This window comes from Canis lupus, chromosome 29 (genome assembly GCF_048164855.1).
Source record: "Canis lupus baileyi chromosome 29, mCanLup2.hap1, whole genome shotgun sequence".
In the NCBI taxonomy this organism is placed as follows: Eukaryota; Metazoa; Chordata; class Mammalia; order Carnivora; family Canidae; genus Canis; species Canis lupus.
In genome coordinates, this window is record NC_132866.1 from 7,915,993 (window position 1) to 7,937,663 (window position 21,671).

The following is a 21,671-nucleotide window of genomic DNA, read 5'->3' on the forward strand; positions in this document are numbered from 1 at the left end:
GTCTGGTTAAGCTAAGAGCATCTGTCCAAGCCATTTCTCAGTGCCACTAAAATCAACCACAGCTCTTCTGAGTCATTCCATTAATGCAATTCTCTGGAGCACCTGGATGCCGATATTAGGATCCAGTTCCAATGTTCTGATAATCTTTTTACCTGAAATGAGGTGTAAGCCTGGAAGATGGCCGATGCCTGTGGCTGAATTCACATGCACCCCCTAGGAGGGCATGAAGTTGGTTATAAAACATCCAACCAGGTTTATCCTGATGTCCAGGTTGATGTGCAACGGCACATCCCATCATCTGTCCCCCTGTCTCCTTTGGCCTTGAAACACCTGGTGCCCCACCTTGCCCAATCGTGGGGACGGCCTGGGGCAGCACTGTTTTCTCAGGTGTCACCTCGAGCCTGCCCTGCTTCTATTTATCAGAGGAATCATCTGCACCCAGAGTCCTCTGACCTCACAGCTTGTCTGTTCCATCAGATCTTCCTGCTTCTCTGGGTGCTCAGCCTCCGGTCTGTTTCTGGCTGCACAAAACCCTGCTGTAGCTCTGCAGGTCCTCAGTGGGGGCTATAAATGTGCTAAGTGCTGCAGAGGCAGAAATAATCACAGTGGGGATTGCTTCCAAACCAAGGAATGTCCTGCTTGCTCCGATAAAGGGATTTTGTGCTCTATCTGGCTTTAAGAAGCAGTCTGGGAGACAGCATTTGGATGCCAAAGTGCTGGAATTTTGGATGTTTGGATTTTTATGGGAATAACAGGACCGAATATTCTAAATCATGAGTCTCTTGGAAAATTTAAAAGGAGAATTTACCAGAATGATGGTAATGCGCTGTTCTTATTCTCCAGAAGCTTGCACCGTAAACACATGAGCAGGAAAAGGGCAAAGAGTAGAAGACCAGAGAAACAAAAGGAAGGGGCCCTTTGGGGCTCCCTGGCCTGTGAACCACAGATTATTAAGAAACCACAGGGCTTTCTGGTTCAAATGCGGATTCTGTTACTTGCTATGGGAATTTTCTTGACTATTTTTTTTTATTAAATCTCATTAAATTAATATTTCATTTCATCTTCAATATACTCAGAGGGAAACTCTATTTTGGAGATACGGAAATTGAAGTCAGAGGTTTTGTGACCTGTCCCAACCCCACAGCTACTAAGTGCCAAGCTGAGAGTCAAATTCAAGGTTTCTGGCTGTATTTTAGCTCTTTGTTATCTCCGGTACCCACGAGAAGGTTCGGTGTGTTCTCCAGCCTGTGGCCTCGGCCAGCGTCCCATCCTGTGACTCATCTCCCTGACCGCTGGCCCGAGCATCCCCCAGTACCTTCCAGGCTCCCCCCTGGCCGGGCCCAGAGAAGCCTGAGGGGCCCCGGGAGTCGCAGGCATGGACCTCACGTCCATCCAGCTGGCACAACCGAATGGTGCCTCCTCGGATAATGACTTGTGGGGACGGGCCCTCTGGGTGGTCTGCCCAGCCATGCACAGGCCAGCCTGGCTCTCTCCTGGACGTGGACGGGTGGGAGTCAGGTATGCCAGTCATCCTGCACCAGGGTTTCTGTGGTCACGACAGATGGCACAGGTGGAGAAGCCTGTGTGAGGAGGGGATGGAGGAAGAGACAGGGAGAAGAGAAGAGAAAAAAAGGAGATCAGAGCAGATGCTTTGATTGACTGGCTGGTTGGTCGATTCATTGATTCCATAAACACAAACCTACCTCTAGTTCTGGGGAAACAGTAAAGAGCAAGAATAGAAATTGTCCTTATATTTTAGCAAATGTTTGGGGAGGACGTGCTGTGTCCTGGGCCCTGTCTAGGTGATCAGGATGCTTCAGAGACCAGATGGACAGACGTCTTTGCCGTCTGAAAGCTTCCATTCCAGTGGGGGAGGCACATAAAAGCAAGGAATGTAATAAAGTAGAACTTCTCTAGTGTCAGAGGGGAGTGGCAGGGAGAGAGAGCATAACAAACTTAGAGTTGGCAGCGGGAGTCAGGAGGGCTGGCTCTGGGGAGGGGGCAGGCTGTTGTTAAAGGTAAACAAGGCAGGCTTCATTGAAGAGGTGGTACTGGGGCTGAGTTGGCCTAAAGGTGATCATCAGGGAGTCAGGTAGCTGTGGGAGAAGCACTCCCGGCAGTGGTAATGGCTTGAGCAAAGGTCCTGTGGTGACTGCATGCATGGCCCTACCAAGGAGCAGCAGCAGGCTGGTGTGGCTGGGGCACAATGAGCATGCAAGGAAGGAGGCGCAGGCCCAGAATGAACACTGGGTGGACTTTGCCATTGGCTTTTGTTCTTAAGTTAGTTGGGGGAGCCCTGGCAAGTTTTTGGGCACAGAAATGCTGTGCTGTGATTTATAGGTAGGAAGGACCGACCTGTGTTGACTTAGGGGAGCAGCATGGAGGCAGGGAGGCCTGTTGGGGCGTGACCTTGGCATCCGGGATGAGAGATAGCACTGGCTCTGGCTGTGACAAGAGTGGTGGAGGTGGTGAAAGGTGGTTATATTTTGGATATTTTGAAAGTAAGATTTTCTCAGGAGGCTGGATGATGTCTGGATGAGGGGTGTGAGAGATCAAAAGAGGAGTCAGGGATACCTCCAGTGCTTTTTTGGCCTATACCTCTGATAATCTAATGGGGAAGTGAAACTATTAAAAAGATAAATTACCAGTGAAAGCACGACTAGAGCCTAGGATGAGTGCTCAGAAGGAAGCACCACCATGTATTCATCTCCTTGGATAACCATAGAAGTATCACAAACTGGGCAGCTTGACACAATTCTGGAGGCTGGAAGTCTGAAATTAAGGTGTGAGCAGGGCTGCTCTCCCTCCCCAGCCTCGGGGAACTAGGCAAGGCTCCTTGTTCGCTCCTTCCAGCTTCTGGTGGCCCGAGCATCCCGTGGTGTCCCTGGGCTGAGTGCTGCACCACTCGAGTCTCCATGTCCAGGGTCACGTGGCAGCCTCCCGCATGCCCCTGCATCACCTTCCAGGTCGAAGGGAATGGTAGTACAAAGGCCCTGTGGTTGTAGGAAACATGACATATTTGAGGGGCTAAAACTAAGACAGTGTGGTTGGAGCTGAGCTTTGGTTACAGAGCAATATTGTGGCCAATGAATGTAAGACAAGGTATTCTCTATCATTGGTCATTAAGGAAATACAAATTAAAACCACAGTGAGATATGACATATAGACACCAGAATGACTTTAAGGAAAAAGGATTGTACCAAGTGTGGGTGAAGAAGTGGAACAATAGAAACTTTTATACGGTGGTGAAAATGTAAAATAGTACAGCTTTGGAAATGTTTTTGGAATGTCTACTAAATGTCTACTGAAGCTCAATATTCTCATACCTGTTCATCTAACAAATTCAACTCCTATGCCTAAAAGAAATGCAATCATATGTGCATGATAGGCAGGGACAGGTAGGTTCATGGCATCACTATTCATGACAATCCAAAATGGTAATAAGCCACATGTCCATCAGCATACAATGAGTAAGTCACATGATGGAACGATGGAATACTCTACACCAATGAAAAGGAGTAAATTATTGCTACCTGTGATAATACAGATTGATCTCACAGATATAACATTGAGCAAAAGAAGCCAGATGCTAGGGAGTAGTTAGGGTAAGTTTCATTTACATAGAATTTAAAAACAGAAAAACCAATCTAGGGAAATGGAGGTCAGAGTAGAGGTTATCTTTGAGGGGCAGGTAATAGTGGGAGGTGGTAAAAGGGAGGTTGTGGCAAGCTGGTCCTGTTCTATATCTTGATCTGGGTGTGGACACTTGAGTGAGTGTGCAGTAAAATTTATTGAACTTCACACTTAGGCTTTGTGCACTTTTTTGTATATATTTCATTTTTAAAATTTTTATTTCAATTTTTATTGAAACTTAAAATAATAAAATCATGTATCTATTCTCCTGCTTTACTGTTGTATTTCAGAATTGCCTTTTCTTTGGTTCTTAATAATTTTAATTCCAGTATAGGCATACCTCAGAGATATTGTGGGTTTGGTTCTAGACCATCTCAACAAAGTGAATATTGCAATAAAGTAAGTTTCAATAAACGTAATAAATCAGTATTTGTATATATAGTGAAATGATCACCACAGTAAGTCTGGTTAATATCCATCCTTCTACATAGATACATTTTTTTAATTCAATAAAACTTTATTAAAAAGCTGATAAATCATAGAAAGGAGGTAAAGTTGGTTTAAACTTTAAAAGTGAATGTTAAGAATATGAGGAATGAGAGCTTGTTTGGAGGTTCTAGCAGGGGAGCGCAGCTACTCGTATACCCTTGACCGAAGAACGGTCCTCCTCTATCGGGGATGGTCGTCCTCTTCGACCGAGCGCGCAGCTTCGGGAGGGACGCACATGGAGCGGTGTAGAATATGAGGAATGAAATTAGTTGATGAAGGAGAAGAAAGGGGTACAACAGGAGGTAGAAATGAATTTATCACTGCCTATGGTAGGGAGTCAACAGGGCCTTTTTTTTTTAATAAAATAATTTTTATTGGTGTTCAATTTACCAACATACAGAATAACACCCAGTGCTCATCCCATCAAGTGAACAGGGACTTTCTAAGAAAATATAGAATTAAGCATATTACATGAAGGCATTTATGTAATTTATGTAAGTTATGTAGTTATTAAATTAACCACTGAAACAAAGACACACCTTTAAAATTTTTAGAGGATAAGAAATGAAACCGATGAACATAAGGGGGAAGAAAAGAGAGAGAGGCAAACCGGGAAGCAGACTCTTAGCTAGAGAGAGCAAATTGAGGGTTGCTGGATGGGAGTGGTGGGGGGGCGGTGGATGAAATGGGCAATGGGGATTAAGGAGGGCACTTGTGATGAGCACCAGGGGATGTAGGGAAGTGTTGAGTCACTAAGTTCTACATGTGCAACTAATATTACACTGTATGTTAACTAATTGGAATTTAAATAAAAACCTGAAGCAACAACCACAAAAAATAAAAAACAACCCCCAAAAGAAAGTACATAGCAAAAGCAAAAATCACTTATATAGTTCCAAAAAAAAAATTATTTCAGAGGAGGCGTAGATGTTGAACAAAGAAAACAGCTCAAGAGTCAACGAGGAAGCACAAACAAAAGAAGCAGTAAAAATACAATGTCTAAGAAAAGCTGACAACTCATGATAACAAAGAACATTTGTCAATGGGCTAAATTGACCACTCACTTATTAATAGAAGAAAACGTAGGTTGCATCATAAAGCAAATTCAACCACAAATCTCCACAGATAGGAACTTGAAACAAAGTGAACCATGCTTGTACCCCCATGGCTCCCTCTACTGAGGGTGGACTGTGCCCTGGACAGCCCTTCCGTGGGACTTGTAAACTCCTCCGTGTACTCAGATTCTATTTCTGTCCCTATTTTATGGACCTAATGGGGGCATCCAGATAATGAGCTGTAGCTAGGACTTGAGCTTAGCCCAGCAAGGACCCCAGAGGCTGTCCTGGGCTGTGCTGCCTCCCCAGAGTGTAGGAACACATCTCTGTCTTTGTGTGGATCATGACAGGTGAATACATAATTGTTGGGAGAATTAAATTGGTTACTCCACTGATAGGCGATTCTAGGACCAAAATGTTTGCTAGGTTTTAGTAGAATTGAATTAGAATGTTGATGTGAAAAGTCCTTTACCCTCTTTTTCAATTAGAATATTCCTTTCCCTGTGTTTTTTTTCTTTAAACAATTAAACAGTGGTGTATGGTATATTTTATAAATTTCTATTTTAAAATGTTTTAAATTTCAAGCTCTAGATATTTATTGTTTTCATTGGCCAGTGCAAGGAACTCTTTAAGATGTTGATTTTGGGTTTTAAAAATCACTCCAGGGCAGCCTGGGTAGCTGAATGGCTTAGCGCCGCCTTCAGCCCAGGGCATGATCCTGGACCTGGAATTGAGTCTCAAGTCAGGCTTCCTGCATGGAGCCTGCTTCTCCCTCTGCCTGTGTCTCTATCTCTCTGTCTCTCTGTTTCTCATGAATAAATAAATCTTTAAAAATCTTTAAAAAAAAAACCACTTCAAAAAACAGTGAATATTTCTTCGCAACCAGCTTTACTGATGGTGAGGTCTGAACTGGGACAAGATGTTCTGCTGATTTGAAGGATCAGCTGATTTGTACCTGGGCCGTTCTATGGATTTATCAAAGGTCTATCATAGAAATTTGCCAAAGGAGATATTCAGACCAGATGATGGCCCTTGTATGGGAGATTAACTATATTAATCACATGTCACAGCTAACATTTTTAGGTAACACCCCCCCCCATGGTGGTAACTTTTGCTAACATGTAAAGTTTTAGCCACTGTGTCTAAGATTTTTCTCAAAGATCTCTTAAAATAACTATCACATTATTCTATTTTTGTCCAAATAGTCCTGGGCTGTGTCTGCACAGTGGCAGCTGTAAGTCAATTATCCTGGAATTGCTAAATAGTTATATTCACTTGTATATAACTTTTTAATTCATTCCAGATGTTTCTGTAGAGAGGCAGCCCATGATTATGAATTACAGCGCAGATCGGTGAATTTACAACAGCATAGCAATTTTGAGATTCATTGTTTTCTATACATACCATGAGGCAGAAAACTTTTTATGATGTCTAGCATGTAATAGCAGCTCTATAGACACCTGGAAAGTGGAAGAGTAAACAAAACAGGCTTTATACCAGTTGACTTCTATATCCATGCTGCCTTTCCCTTTGCTTTTTATTTTATTTTATTTATTTATTTTTAATTTATTTTTTATTGGTGTTCAATTTACTAACATACAGAATAACCCCCAGTGCCCGTCACCCATTCACTCCCACCCCCCGCCCTCCTCCCCTTCTACCACCCCTAGTTCGTTTCCCAGAGTTAGCAGTCTTTACGTTCTGTCTCCCTTTCTGATATTTCCCACACATTTCTTCCCCCTTCCCTTATATTCCCTTTCACTATTATTTATATTCCCCAAATGAATGAGAACATATAATGTTTGTCCTTCTCCGACTGGCTTACTTCACTCAGCATAATACCCTCCAGTTCCATCCACGTTGAAGCAAATGGTGGGTATTTGTCATTTCTAATAGCTGAGTAATATTCCATTGTATACATAAACCACATCTTCTTTATCCATTCATCTTTCGTTGGACACCGAGGCTCCTTCCACAGTTTGGCTATCGTGGCCATTGCTGCTATAAACATCGGGGTGCAGGTGTCCCGGCGTTTCATTGCATTTGTATCTTTGGGGTAAATCCCCAACAGTGCAATTGCTGGGTCGTAGGGCAGGTATATTTTTAACTGTTTGAGGAACCTCCACACAGTTTTCCAGAGTGGCTGCACCAGTTCACATTCCCACCAACAGTGTATGAGGGTTCCCTTTTCTCCACATCCTCTCCAACATTTGTGGTTTCCTGCCTTGTTAATTTTCCCCATTCTCACTGGTGTGAGGTGGTATCTCATTGTGGTTTTGATTTGTATTTCCCTGATGGGAGAAGATATTTGCAAATGACATATCAGATAAAGGGCTAGTTTCCAAGATCTATAAAGAACTTATTAAACTCAACACCAAAGAAACAAACAATCCAATCATGAAATGGGCAAAAGACATGAACAGAAATCTCACAGAGGAAGACATAGACATGGCCAACATGCACATGAGAAAATGCTCTGCATCCCTTCGCTTTTTAAAATTAAAATCAATATCGATCAGTTTTGTCAGCAAGTAGTTTGAGAAATCAAAGTGTTAAAGGATTATTTAAAAGCAAACAAACAAACAAGAGGATGGTGGTTGCCAGGGGCTGGGAGAAGAGAGGTGGGGAGTTGTAGGACAAAGGGTACTAACTTTCAGTTGTAAGGGGAATAAGTTCAGAGGACAGTGCACATCTAGTGCATCTAGTGCCTCTAGTGCAAGCGGGAGGACTGTGTTAATAATATGGTACCATACACTTGAAGGTTGCTGAGGGACCATCTTAAACATTCTCAGCACGCAAAAAGTTAACTGGGAGGTGATGGATGTGTTAATGATCTTGATCTTGGTAATCATTCCACAACGTATATGTACATTGTATACTTTAAATATAGCAGATATTCATGTCTGATATATTTATGTAATAGACTATATATAATTTTATTTGTCAATTATCCCTCAATAAAATTGGAAAAAATAAAAAACAAAGGTGCCTTGCCAATACACCCCACACCCACTGACCCCCTGAAGCCATCATGTGCTGTGAATGAGGTGACTACTCCAAACTCCTTTTAATTGTTTCTTTGGGAATTTAAGTATTTATTTCTATTTATCTTTTTTAAGGTGGAAGTGTAGGGACAGAGAGAGTGGAAGGGAGAGAATCTTAAGCAGGCTCCATGCCCAGCACAGAGCCCAACGTATGGGGCTCAGTCTTATTATGACTCTGAGATTATGACCTGAGCTGAAACCAAGAAGAGTTGGATGCTTAACTGACTGAGCCACCCAGGTGCCCCATATATTTATTACTAAATAGCATGCACATATTGATATGTATTGGTTTGTACATTTTTGACTTTTTATTCTGAATCTGTATTATAGAGGATGAAAATTTCAGCTTGTTTTTGTGATCCCTTTACCTTAACCTTTTTAATCCTTCCAGTAAAATTATATCTCAAATTTTGGGTAAAACCACATTAAAGGTTTTCAATATTATGACTGTGTAAATAGTCCTTACTGCCTAAGCCAACAAGTAGTTTTGAGCCAAGAGATATGTACTTTCTCGACAACTTTTTGTTTTCCTAGATCTGCTTATATTTTTTAAAAACATCTCCCATGCCCTGCAATAGGTCTGGGTCTGTAAAATACCCTTTAATATAATTTTCTATAAGGTCAAACCTGTTCAATGATTTTTTTAGCCTCACAGTTGTTTTTTATGTTTCTGTAAGACATTCCTTCAAGGAGCCCTTGACCTTTTGTGTTGTGAATGGCTTGATTTCTGGATCTTTCTACAGCTGCTTTCCTGGGAATATCTCCTCCCTCATTCTGGGAATCTCTCCTATGTTGGCACCCTTGATTTCTGGAACTCATATCTTCTTTTTGGTTTTCTGCCTCATTTTTGTGGAGCACATTCATTTTACAGTTTTATGGAATTGGTACATGAGAAATTTTTTGAGGTTCTGTGAATCCGAAAATGTCTTTATTTTACCATCACAAAGGACAGTTTGGCCGAGTATAAAATTCATGAGTGAAATTTTAAATTCATGAGTGAAATTTTGAATTCATGAACTTCAGAATTTTGAAGTCATTATCCCTCCATTCTTTGAGCTTCAGATGTTGCTACTAAGAATTCTGGGACCATTCTGATTCCTTTGGCTTTGTTTTATATATTTGTTTTCTCTTTGGAGGCTTTTAGAATCTTCTTTTCATTTGTGATGTTTTGAAGTTTTACAGAGATACAGCTGGATGTGGGTCTTATTCATCATACTAGATTCTTAATGCTTTGGAGACTTAAACCTTACAGATCTGGGACATTATTCACTTACAGTATTTTTTTTTTTTTTTTGGTAATTTCTTCCTCTGCTCTTATTTTTCTTTTATTGCCCATTGTTACTGGTATTTTCACATTGTAAGAACGATGCTTTTTCCTTTCTAAGAATATCCTTCTTTTGTTGTATGCAAGCAAGATCTTCTGTTTCAGAGAATAGTCATTATAATTTCTTTGAGATTTTCTTCTGTTTCCCATTATATTTTTAGTTTATTTAATTTCTGTTTGTTGAAAGCCTGGTTGGAGCTGGAAGGAGGAGGGGAGCTGGGGCGTCTCACTCTTGACTCTGCTATCTACTGACTGAGTTCCCCTTTTTTATCTATCATATGCTCCCCTATGTCTGCTCCCCTATGTCTGGAGTCCCCATATCCAGAGCCTCTAGGAATGTTTGGGTTTTTTTTTAAGAGAAAAATTTCAGGTCTTCTATAATATGGGGAAGGGAATGTGAGAATCTATTTCTTTAATGCATATTTTGAATCAGTTCCCTATTTTCAGCCCTACCCTGCCTTTCAAGCTACCTAAGAGTCTAGTTTCTGAGCTTTTTAAAGCCCTGGGTGGCTTGTTTCTCACTGGTGTTTCCCTCATAAGCTCACATCTCCTCTTGCTGAGCCATTTGGAATTCCTCCATCTGATTTCTGTCTTAATTTATTATAATTTGGCAATTATAAATATCTTCTAGTTTTGTTAGAGATCAAGGTTGTGTTTCTTCATCTTGTTTTCTTTGGGGGGAATTTTTGAGAAAAGAGCACAGAAAAATCAACATTTACTCTATCATCTCAAAACAGAAAAATCTTGTTTGTTTTTGGTTTTGTTTTGTTTTAGAGAGAGAGAGAGAGAGAGAGATTGAAAAGAGGGGCAGATGGACAGAATCTTAAGCAAGCTTCACATTCAGCATAGAGCCTGACTTGGGGTTCAGTCTCACAACCCCAAAGATCATAACCTGAACCAAAATCAAGAGTCAAATGTTTAACTAACTGAGCCATCCAGGTGCCCCAGAAAAATCCCATCTGATCTTAAATGGATAGTATCAGGTTTTCTCTTTGTTATAGATTTAATAATTTCCACATTTACCGTAAGCAAAATTTAGTCTGTTAGATGCACTGGTGAGTTTTTTTTTTTTTTTAAGGTAAAGAAATGATGAGCATGACTTAATTGCCTAGAGAAAATTACATTAATTCTTAATTTATTGAGCCCTGTAATACAAATTATCATTCCATCTTAGTGATGTTTTCAAGACTAGCTTATACTCTAAGGGATCCCACTTTTTATTCCAACAACTTCTGATGGAAATTTCTCCAAAATTGGGCAGTCCAGGTGGCTCAGTGGTTTAGCACCACCTTCGGCCCAGGGCATGATACTGGGGACCCAGGATCGTGTCCCACGTTGGACTTCCTACGGGGAACCTGCTTCTCCCTCTGCCTGTGTCTCTGCCTCTCTCTCTCTCTCTCTGTTTCTCTCATGAATAAATAAATAAAATCTTAAAAAAAAAGATATTTCTCCAAAATTTATGAAGTCCTTCCTGCATTTTTGAACCGAAAGGGATGAGTGTACCCTCCTCTTGGTTTCTTAGTCGTCGTACTGATGCCATGTATTGCACTGTGCTGAAATTTGGTGACACCTCTGAGGCCTGCCCCTCCTCTTTCACTGAATCCTTCCAGGCGCTGACTTTATAAATTTATAATTGATTTTGCAGAGGTGGCTGTCCCTTCCCTGTGAGTCAGCTTCGGAAAGGGCCATACTGTCCCCTGATACCTTACTACATTTAATTGAATATCTGGTCTCAAGAAGAACTGAGATTGGTGGCCAAAGCAAAATATGTAGGCTGACAAAACCAGGAGCCTAAAATTTAATTCCAAGTCTTAGTCAAATAGACTTTGGTCAAGTAGCACGAGGATAGCTCCTCCAAATCTCCATGATTCTCTTGTGAAAAATCCCAGGCTCTGTGGCAGTTCTGTTCTTGTCATCTCAGCTCACAACCACATATTCTTCTCGGTCTTGGCATGGCTCAAATTTTGGAGGAAGCACTTCCTTTTAGTGCAGGGCTGGCCTGTGCATTGTAGAATGGTTAGCAGCATCCCTGAGCTCTGCCCGTGGGTTGCCAATAGCACACACTTCTTCCAGTTGTGACAGCTAAAAATGTGTGTAGACATTGCAACTATCCCCTGGGGGGTGACATGGATTCCTGTTGGAAGCTTTAGATGGTAAGTCTCCTCTTTATTCAGATTTTGTAACTCTATTCTGGATATTTGAAGTTGTTGAAAATGTGGCAGCAAGTGCCCAGAATAGTACCATAATTCCTTATAATTTTGGAGAATGTGAGGTAATTCACCAAGCACCCATATTTCCATAATTTGCCAGATAGTCATTGTTTTGAATATACTTGTAACTCACCTTTATTAAGTGCTCACTTTTTTTTTTTTTGAGTCTAAACAGCATGCCAGGTCCTGTTGAAAGCACTATTGGTACCCTAAGGGAGAAATGATCCTTGCCCCTGTTTTGGCATATGGGGAAACTGAGGCACAGAGCCTTTAGGCAAATTGCTTGAGTTTGTACAGGATGGAAGTGATAGGATTGGGATTCACACTGAGGCAGGAGGAGTTCAGAGCATATGCTCTTAACCAGCACTTGTCGTTGGGAGGATAGCTGCCCCTGGTGAAGACATGCAGGGATTGTGCCCTTATAGCCTCCAGGCTGGGGCAGTGGTCTCCTTGTTGGCTGGCAGCTTTGGGAAATGAGAGCTTGCATGTCAGAGAGTCACCCTCACTTTCACAAAACCCACCAAAGGCCGGGTAAGTACTGGTAACACATACTTGCAAGATTTAGCCTTTCTTTGATGGTTCTAGAAGGCAGAACCTTGTAGCACCTCCAGGCCCTTATCACAGATGCCCTGTATACCATCAGACCTGGAGGTGCTGGTTAATTGAGAGCTTGAGTTTCTGGAGAATGTTGACTAATGGGTGTTTCTGGTCACCTTCATTTGAGATGGTAGTGCTTTCAGGAGGCCATGATTTGTTAGTATCCTGACATTTGCCCTCAGAGCTCTTTTAGGATTGTTTCAGGAGGGGATGGGAATGGATGTGCTGTGGTTTGGTCCTGACACAAGGCTGATGTTAGCTGATGCAGAGGCGGTGGGGCTCCACTAAAGGAACTCTTGGCCATGTTGTTTCTGTGCTGTAGCTAGACTAGGAGTTTCACATCACTGTTGCCCATTAGAAGTCAGGCTGCCCCAGAATTTGAGCTGAAAGGTGCTCAGAAGTAGGAATGATGGGATGGCCTGTCTTTCACTAAGATATCACTTAGACTTTTTTTCTGATTATGTATTTGTGAAATAGCTATGGGAAAAGCCATGGGGTTCATGTAGAAAGAGCCTTAGTAACTTAGGAAGCTTCACTTATGTGAAGTTCAAATGATCTTTTTCTTCCTCCTCCTCCTCTTCCTTCTTTTCTTTTTTGTATCAGGGAATTCTCTCTTGAAATGGTGATAATAGAGGGAACATTCCAGAGCAGAAACATCACATACCATGTAAATTCATATTAAAAGAATCTTTAGTAGCAGTAGTAGCTAAAACTCAACACATCAAGTGATTTAAATGTCAGTAAATAAATATTCACTAGATAAATTTATCCTTCAGCACCCAGCTCAGATAGCACTTCCATCCTGGTCTCCCCCAGACCAAGTTAGCCATTATCCCGAGATGCTCCTCTAATGGTTTGCTCCTGTTCCCGAAATAACACATGCCCCATTGTATTTCTAATTCATCTGTTTTTGTGTCTTTCTTTGTGCCTGGATGGTGAGGTTCTGGGAGAGAACGATTCACCTTTGTATCCCCGGCACCTGGCGTGTGTAGGCGGGTATGTTGGAGACGATCTGTGCCTGTTGGATGCATGAGTAATAGGGGAGCTCATTAAATTTCGTCTTCCATGCTGGGCAAGAAGAGGACATCTCATATTGAAATATTTCCAACTTGTTAATAATAAGCCACTGCATTTTATGATTTAGAATAAGGAGTGTTCAGGGCATAGTGATTTTTCTTTCTTTGTCCCCTACTCATTTTCTTCTATCCACCCCCCACCCCCTACTCCTACAAATCTCATGAAAATATTCATGATTCTGGGTCTTTCTGAAGAACATCTCTTTTTCTTTCCAGGCAGGTATTAATGAAAATGATTTTTACGATGGGGCGTGGTGTGCAGGAAGGAATGACCTCCATCAGTGGATTGAAGTGGATGCTAGACGTCTGACCAAATTCACTGGTGTCATCACTCAAGGAAGGAACTCACTTTGGCTGTAAGTGTGGGTGGACCTGGGCTTCTCTAGAGTCCATGCCTTGGGTCTAATGTTTAAGGTTTGGACAGAGACAAGGAAGATGCAGAGAAGTATCTGGTGAAAAGCAATAGAAAGGAAGAAAATTGGAATGTGGACAGGATGCTGAGCTTGCCGTAGACACCAGCATCTCTTGAAATGATGTTATTCCCTGCACAAGAACAGAGAGAAGGACCCACCTGGCAGGTTGGGCTGAATAGACAAAGGTGTCATTAAAATAGTGCAGTTTAGGCAGGTGGCTGCCATTTTGGATCTGTGATGAGTTACTTGTACCCCAGTTGGTAGATTGCACACAGCCCGAGGTGGGGACTCTGAACAAACAGTGAGCAATAGGTAACAGGTCCAAGCTACTGCTCTGGAGTAAGCTGGTATGAATCCTTTAGAATCTGAGAAGGATTGGAAGCCTAGAAAGGTTCTCAAGTCAAGGACTACTAGAGAAGTAGTAGAAGTGAAGGATGAGCCTCTGTGAGGCCGGAGAACGAGATGGAGCCCATTTCTCAGAATTGAGCTTGGGTGCCTAGGGTTGGATCAATAACAAGATGACCTGATAGTCATCCCAAGGAGAGGTAGGTACTCTATGCTGTGGTACACACATAGGATGGAATATCACTAAGCCTTAAAAGAAGAGGACACTCTGACACCTGGCTGCCATGCCATAGATGAGCTTTGAGGACATTATGCCAAAGGGAATAAAGCAGTCACAGAAGGACAAACATTGTGTGAGTCCACTTCTGTGAGGTTCCTTGAGTCACATCCACAGAGCAGAAAGTACAATGTTGGCCTCCAGGGCCTGGGGCAGGAGGAGGGGAAGAGGAGTTATTGTTTAATGGGCGCTGAGTTTCAGTTTGCAGTGATGAAAAATTCTGGAGGTGGACGGAGGTGGTGGTTGCACAAAGATGTGACTGCACCGAATGCCATTGAATTGTACACTTAAACATTGGTTGGCATGATACATTTTATGTCATGTATTTTTACTACAATAATGAAAAGAATCTATGTGCTACAACAATGCAACAGAAAAACCCAAACAACTTCCCCGCTTCAACCCAGGGCTGGTTGTAGAGACCAAAGCAGGGCTGCATCTGTGGGGTTGCCCTGTGAATAGCAGGCACGCGACACTGAGGGCTGGGAAAGCCTAGAAGGGTCCATGAGACCTTGGATGCTTTCTGAATTTAAGAGAGAATTTTCAAGTTCTAATATCTGATTGCAACTGAGAAGCCAAGGGCACTCATGCCTCACGTGCTGACATTAGGATGCTGGCCCAGTTAGCTAAGAACCCCCCTGCCCTGCCCGCTTCACCTTCCCTGTCTGTGCCACCCTCTCGAATTTCATTTCAGTATTTGCTAATTACCCCTCAGCAGTCATGTAAAATCTGTCTGTAATTTGTTGATTAGATTAATTTTTAATTCCTGGAAAGGTTAACATTAATAAATAAACCAGGATAAAAGAAGGGAGACGACATCTGTGCTCTCATTTAACTGCCTGTCATTGTCACTGTAAAGGGGACTTTCTTACATAGTGACAATTGTCAGGCAGTGACACATCATCATCTATTTTCCTCTGAGCTTTTGTATTGTAAAGATGATATTATAATATCCAGCAACATTTAAAAACATTACCCATGATTCCACTGTCCTTAGACAAACATAGTTTTTTTTTTTGGACATATTTATAATCCTATTACATATGCAATTATGTTATTTTAACTTAAAAACGTATCAAAGCATTTTTCATGCTGTTACTCAGACTTCATAATGATCATTTTTAATAGTTTGTAATCTACCCGGCCATGGCCCTGCCACCTTCTCAGTTTTCTGGTATCACATATCATTTTGCAAGAAAGCGTTTTCATACTTTTTTCTTCCTTTGAATTATGTCCCTCAAATACATTTCTGGAGCTGGGATAATTCGTGCATTTTGACAGCATTCTGTTATGTATTTGTGCTGTTTTGTATGGCTCATTTTTTGTCACTTCGCTTTTTAGCAGCGCCTATGTATGTGCTCATAATGATGATTTTTGCTCTGTGGTGTGCATTATGCTCTAATCAGCTTATTACCATGACAATTGTTTTCATGGTTTAGATTCTGAAAGGCAAGAATTTGGGGGAAGAAAATGTTGAATTGCTTAAAGGGAATGGAAAGAAACTTGGACAGAAGCAGTGATCTGAGATTATCCACAGGGATGAGGGAAGGGATTTTACCTTGATGCTTGGGTATTAACCCGCCTAACCACTGTCATTAGAGAGCCAGTAGTCAAGTTATTATTGGATTAGAAAGACCGAGCAGGGTAGCAATAACACTCACATTCCATTTCGTCTAGAACACAAGAGCATTTTGGGTGAACAAGAAATTGCAGTAGAACAGTATCTTTCTTTGACTTAGCCTAGGACAGGAACATCTTAGAGGGAAGACAGGGAAAGCATAGAATTGCTTTTAAGAGTCAGGTGTTGGGTTTTTTTTTTTTTTTTTAATGTCTAAATGTATTTCAAGTCAAATTATTCTTCTAGGACAATGGAAAGAAATTTGATGAGTTTCAGTTCATCTTACCTCCTGGAATAAGACTGAAGAGGAAATAGGACAAAGGTGCAGTTTGGCATGAGGCGTGAATAATACTTTTTTTCCCAGAGGCGTGAATAATACTGGAAGCACTGGGATCTGTCCCAGTATGACCAGAAAAACATGGCAGCCATAGAAACCATCAAATGGTTCCTAACCGTGAAGAAGGCAGCAGGTGTCTTTTCCCTCTCCCCAGGACCTGTGTCCCCACCTTGTTCCCAGGACAGGCATCTGTGGTCCCTTTTTTTATATTCCTATTTACCAGCTTGTGTATTTCTCCCTACTGGTCTGGGACGGTAGAGGCAATGCCTGGTCATCTTGCCCAGTACCAGGCATCTCTTAGGTGCTCAAGTAATGATTTTTTAATGAACGAATATTGTTAGAAAGTAACACATTGGGGATCCCTGGGTGGCGCAGCGGTTTGGCACCTGCCTTTGGCCCAGGGCGCAATCCTGGAGACCCGGGATCAAATCCCACGTCGGGCTCCCGGTGCATGGAGCCTGCTTCTCCCTCTGCCTGTGTCTCTGCCTCTCTCTCTCTCTCTGTGACTATCATAAATAAATAAAAATTTTTTAAAAATTAAAAAAAAAAAGAAAGTAACACATTGACAAAGGATCATGCACACGAAGCAGTAATGAGTTCATTAATCCGAGAGTGTCAGTGCCTGAGAGCTAGCTGGGGACGGGAGTCGGGAGAGGAGAGGGGACGTGGCCGATTGAGGAGTGACGATTTCTAGAGGTGGATGGCACGTACAACAGAGCGGCTTTGGAGTCACGTCCGCCCTTCTCGGAACCTCAGTTTGCTGCCTGAAAGAAGATAACCATTCTCTATCTGGTAAAGATGCGGTGCAAGTCAAATGAATTGTTACTGTGTTTTAAAATCACCCAGCACATAGTAAGGGCTCAGTAAAAGTTCATTTCTTCCCTCTGTACCTCTTGGGGTTTGTTTAGAACAGTGGCTGTGAGGCTGTATTTTTAGCTATAGAAACCTTTGGAGAGTACGGGGAGGTGAGGCTGCTCTGGGAACCAGGGGGCAGAGGGAGGAGCTTTGCCTGCCTGGGGCACCCCCCTCCCCTCCATGGAGCAGCCCTGGAGGATGCCTTCATCCAAGTAGCTCTGGTAGCAAGCGTGCTGAACAGCCCGCGGGCCCTCTGTGCACATTACAGCCCCGCCAGCTCTTCCAAGGGCCCGTGGCCACCTGCTGAATCTTGCCGGGTGAAGGGAAAACTGTGGAATTCAAACCAAGACAAACAAAGGCAGAGTTGGAATCAAAGCTTGATTCTTCTAGTTAAAGATGCAGAACATACATACCTTAATCTCAGAGTGTTGCATTTCGGCTGGGAATGGTTTAGACATGGAAGGGCAAGGGGTTGCCGGCCCCTTGAGGCTGGGGCCAGATGGATCTTGCTGTTTATAAAGGCCTCTGTCTGGTTGTTAGAATACAGGGGCACCTTGGAGTTACGGTAGGCATCTACTTAGGAATACTATTCATGCTTCTCATCTGCAGGACTCCCACAGTTGTTATTTTCAAGTGAACATCCATAATCTCGTTCCTGACATTCTTTTTATGTGTTTATGGATTCATCCATCTGTTATCGAGCTCTCTGTACTACGCACTAGGGATGCCAGGGTGGGCAAGGGGTGACTGCCTGAAAGGGAGCTTTCAGTCTGGTGGAAGAAGCCAGTGTGTTAACAGACCCACTAGCCTTGGAGATACTGCAAAGTACCTCCAAGTACCATTGACGAGGGATGGGGATAGGAGCGCTGGTAGCAGATTCTGGGATGTAGCTGTGAAAGGGGATATGGCCGGGTCACCACGGCCTAGCCAAGGTCTGCGACTAGTTCCTAATCCGGTTGATGAACAACTATAATTTGAGTTTTAATCATTTTTTTCCATTTGAAAGTCATAAAGTATAATTATTTTCATGATACTGAATAATTTATATTTACACCAGAAATTATCCTTCCACACTGCACAGCAATTTAGTGAAACGTTAGTATACTCATAAAAGCCAATTTTTAATTTCCCTAATTTCAGAAAGTATATTAGACATATGGGTGTTACCGTTATAACCAGTGCAATGATTGAAAAGTTAATTATTCTGCTGGAGGTGAATAGATGCTGTGATGATGTGGGCAAAATACAGGCGATTAAAGATAACCCAGTGTTTTAAATTTTAATTGTTTCATAAACAACACAATTCTTGTCCTCTCCAGGGACTGTAAACGACACGTCCTTAAAGTCAGGTAGCTGTTTGACTGTGAGCTGGGAAGGCGAGGCCTGGGAGGGTTTGGCTGGTTGGCTGAATTTTTAAAAAGCAGCTGGTCTAATTAGAGCCAGATGAGCAGGGCGCTGGCGGTAGAGCCAGGCTTGTGACCCAGGACACCAAGGGGTGGGGAGACACAGCCCGGCCTGCAGAGCTGGCTTCCCGTTTGTCCGTGGAGAGCACAGGTTCTGGGTGTGGGTCTCCCCATACCCAATTCTGATGGTGGAGGAGTAAGCAGATGCGGTGCCCCAAGGAGAGGCCGTGTCCCCCACTTCTGCCCTGGAGACAGGAGGGGCTGGTGGCCGACGGGGCTGATCACTGAGGGACCTGGGGCTGGCAGTGAGGAGTGGGATTGACCCCCCGGGGAAGGAGCTCGTCCTGCAAAGAGGAGGGTCCCCTTGTGCCTTGAGATACCGAGGGTGGGGGAGAAACGCTGTGGTGCATCCATAGCCTGCGCCTCGGAGGGTGTCTCTCACTGACGCAGGAGGCGGGGTCCTCTGCAGGTTTAGGGGCTGGATGCTTCTGGCAAAGAGGAAAAGAGGAAGGACGGGGAGAGCTGCGAGCTCTCAACTGGTGTCCAGACCTTACAGAATTTAACAGTCCCTCTTGGTGTTGCTGGCACTTTCTCCACCAGGGGGTGGTAGAGTCGGTGGCGGTGCTGCTGGGGCGGGTGGGGGGGCGGGTAGGGAGTGGGGGGTGTCCAAGGACAAGGACATTTTGGGACCTGGTAGGACCCAGAGCGCATTCGGAAGGAAGGGTGTGAGGTTCAGCTCCAGGGCTGGCGGGGGGAGGAATCCCAGGCAGGAGGGCTGATGGCCTGGAAGTAAAGGGCGAGTTCCAGGAGCCATGGGTGGAGGGAGGGGGCAGAGGAGGTGACATAGCCTGGCCTGGTCATCTGAAGACTCCACAGAGCCAGTAGAGGTGATGGCCTGGGCTCCAGGGCTCCGGGTGGTGCGCGGAGGGGCAGACAGGAGCAGACGGTTGCAAACCTTGAGGCTGCGGGGTTGGTCCTCGGGGCTGTCCCTGTCGGGAGCATCCCCAGGACATGCTGGACCCTAGCTCAGGAGAGGTGGGGGGACAGCTGAGGCGACGGTGGGGTCTGGTGAGGAGTGAAATGCAGGTAAGAAGATGCAGAGGTGAACAGAGACGCCGCTGGAGGGTGTTCATCCATCCAGACACGGGGGTGCACCTGCCAGGCCCAGGGTTCTGGGCCTCTGGCTCCCCCATGGGAGGGGCTCCCCCAGGGTCCCCCTTCCTCTCCAAGTCATCTGGTTCCCTGCCTTCATGGCTCTCTCACCCCCCCTTCCCCTGCCACCTCCCAGAATGCATGGCGGCAGCCCACCGGGGTGCAGAGGGAAGGGGCGCCCGGAGGCCCCTGGAGCAGAGCCCGAAGGGAGGCTGGCTGGCACCTCATCCCTCATCTCCTGCTGTGTGTGTGTGTGTGTGTGTGTGTGTGTGTGTGTTTCCAGGACGCGTGATGCTGCGTCTCCTCACTTGCTGACCACACGAGATGTTTGCCACCTGCGGGGGGGCTGGGAAGACAAGCTTCCAAACTCCTTTCTAACTTCTTTGAAAACAGACAGTCTTTGAATTGCTGAGTTTGGCACGAAATGCAGAGGGTTTTAATGAAAACCTCTGCAAGTTCAAGTCCGTCCTTTCTTCGTGTTATGTTTTCACAATGCAGGGAGGGTTGTGTGAAATGAAACAAAACTCTCGCTCATGCCCTGCACGGCTCATACTTGGTGGTCGGCATATGCCAGTGACTAAGAAAGAAGCTCTCAGAAGGTAAAATCTTTGCAATGGAAACAACTCCAGAGCTCCTTCCTGGGGATGGAACTTCTACCCTGCCCTACTCAGGAGTCCTCATTCTCTAGCTGCGACTCCTCAGGAAACCCCCCAGGAGGCTGCTGGGTACAGCCCATCTTATCTCCTCTATTTCCTGGTGGAGGAAGCCCTGCCTGTAGCGGTTGGCCCCTCCCCTGCTTAGCTCACATGAGGCTTCCACCCCTGGACCCACATGGCCTTTGTGGATTGGCTCCCACTGTTTGATTCATTCCTTTTGCTCTTTGCACCCCTAGCAGGAGCATCCTCTTTGTTCCACAGATAAAGCAAGCATGCTCCTGCCTCAGGGCCTTTGCACTTGCCATTCTGTCTGAAAGCTCAACCTTCTTGCATCCAGAGGTTTTCTTCTCACTATTCTTTTGAGACTCACTCTCAGTTGCTCTATGTCCTCCCTTGGCTTTATTTGATTACTTCTTTGTTGGCACTTGCACCGATATCACTCCCAGGCAGCAGGCAGGACCTAGCTCTTGTTTGCCACTGAACCCCGGATGCTAGATAGTTCCCTCCGCAGGGAAAGTCTCTGTGACCGGCCCTCCTGCTGCATCATTCAGAACTGTTGAGACCACGTGCTGACTCTCTGCTCTCTGGACGCTGGACAGCTGCCCCCTGCCAGAAGGCACCCAGAGGAGGGGGCCTTTGGTGCACAGACCCCTGAGACGCCATTTGTCACACCCTCTGGGGATGCAGCTCTCCCAGGCCTTTGCTGTCCTTCCTTCTCAGATGGCCAGGTCCTCAGCTGGGAGGGCGGACAAGAGCACAGCTTCCAGGGTGAGACAGGGACTCCAGACTTCCTAGGTGCATGGCCCAGCCTACATTTCTGAGCCTTTCTGTGCCTCAGTTTCTTTATCTATAAAATGTTGACTGTAGTACCTGCGGCGTCGTGTGGCTGAGTGAGCTCATACCCGCAGGCAGGTAAGCTGGTCCTTGGCACGCAGTGAGTGTCCAGCTGGTCCTTCTTCTGGTCTTCTGTGGAGGCTCCTGCTCACACGCCAGCCCCGGCCCCAGCCCCTCTTTCTTCTCTCCAGCCGGCCCTCTTGGGGCACCCGGATCACGTCCCCTCCTCTCTCCGACGGCCCTCACTCCCTCTGTTTGTTCTTAGAGCCCTGAACCCAGGGGTAGCCATCACCAGACCCGGGGGAGGTGGGTAGTCCAGCTGGGCTCCCCTCTCTTCCAGGCCTCTGCTTCCC

At 44.6% G+C, this 21,671-nt stretch overlaps 1 protein-coding gene across 1 annotated transcript in view; it reads left to right on the plus strand.

Moving 5' to 3' along the window:
• CPXM2 (carboxypeptidase X, M14 family member 2) overlaps nt 1–21,671 on the plus strand; it is a 128,461-nt gene that overhangs the window by 38,996 nt on the left and 67,794 nt on the right. The window contains exon 4 of the mRNA XM_072804990.1: nt 13,645–13,784. Within this exon, the coding sequence (XP_072661091.1) occupies nt 13,645–13,784 (140 nt within the window). The remainder of the gene's footprint in view (nt 1–13,644; nt 13,785–21,671) is intronic.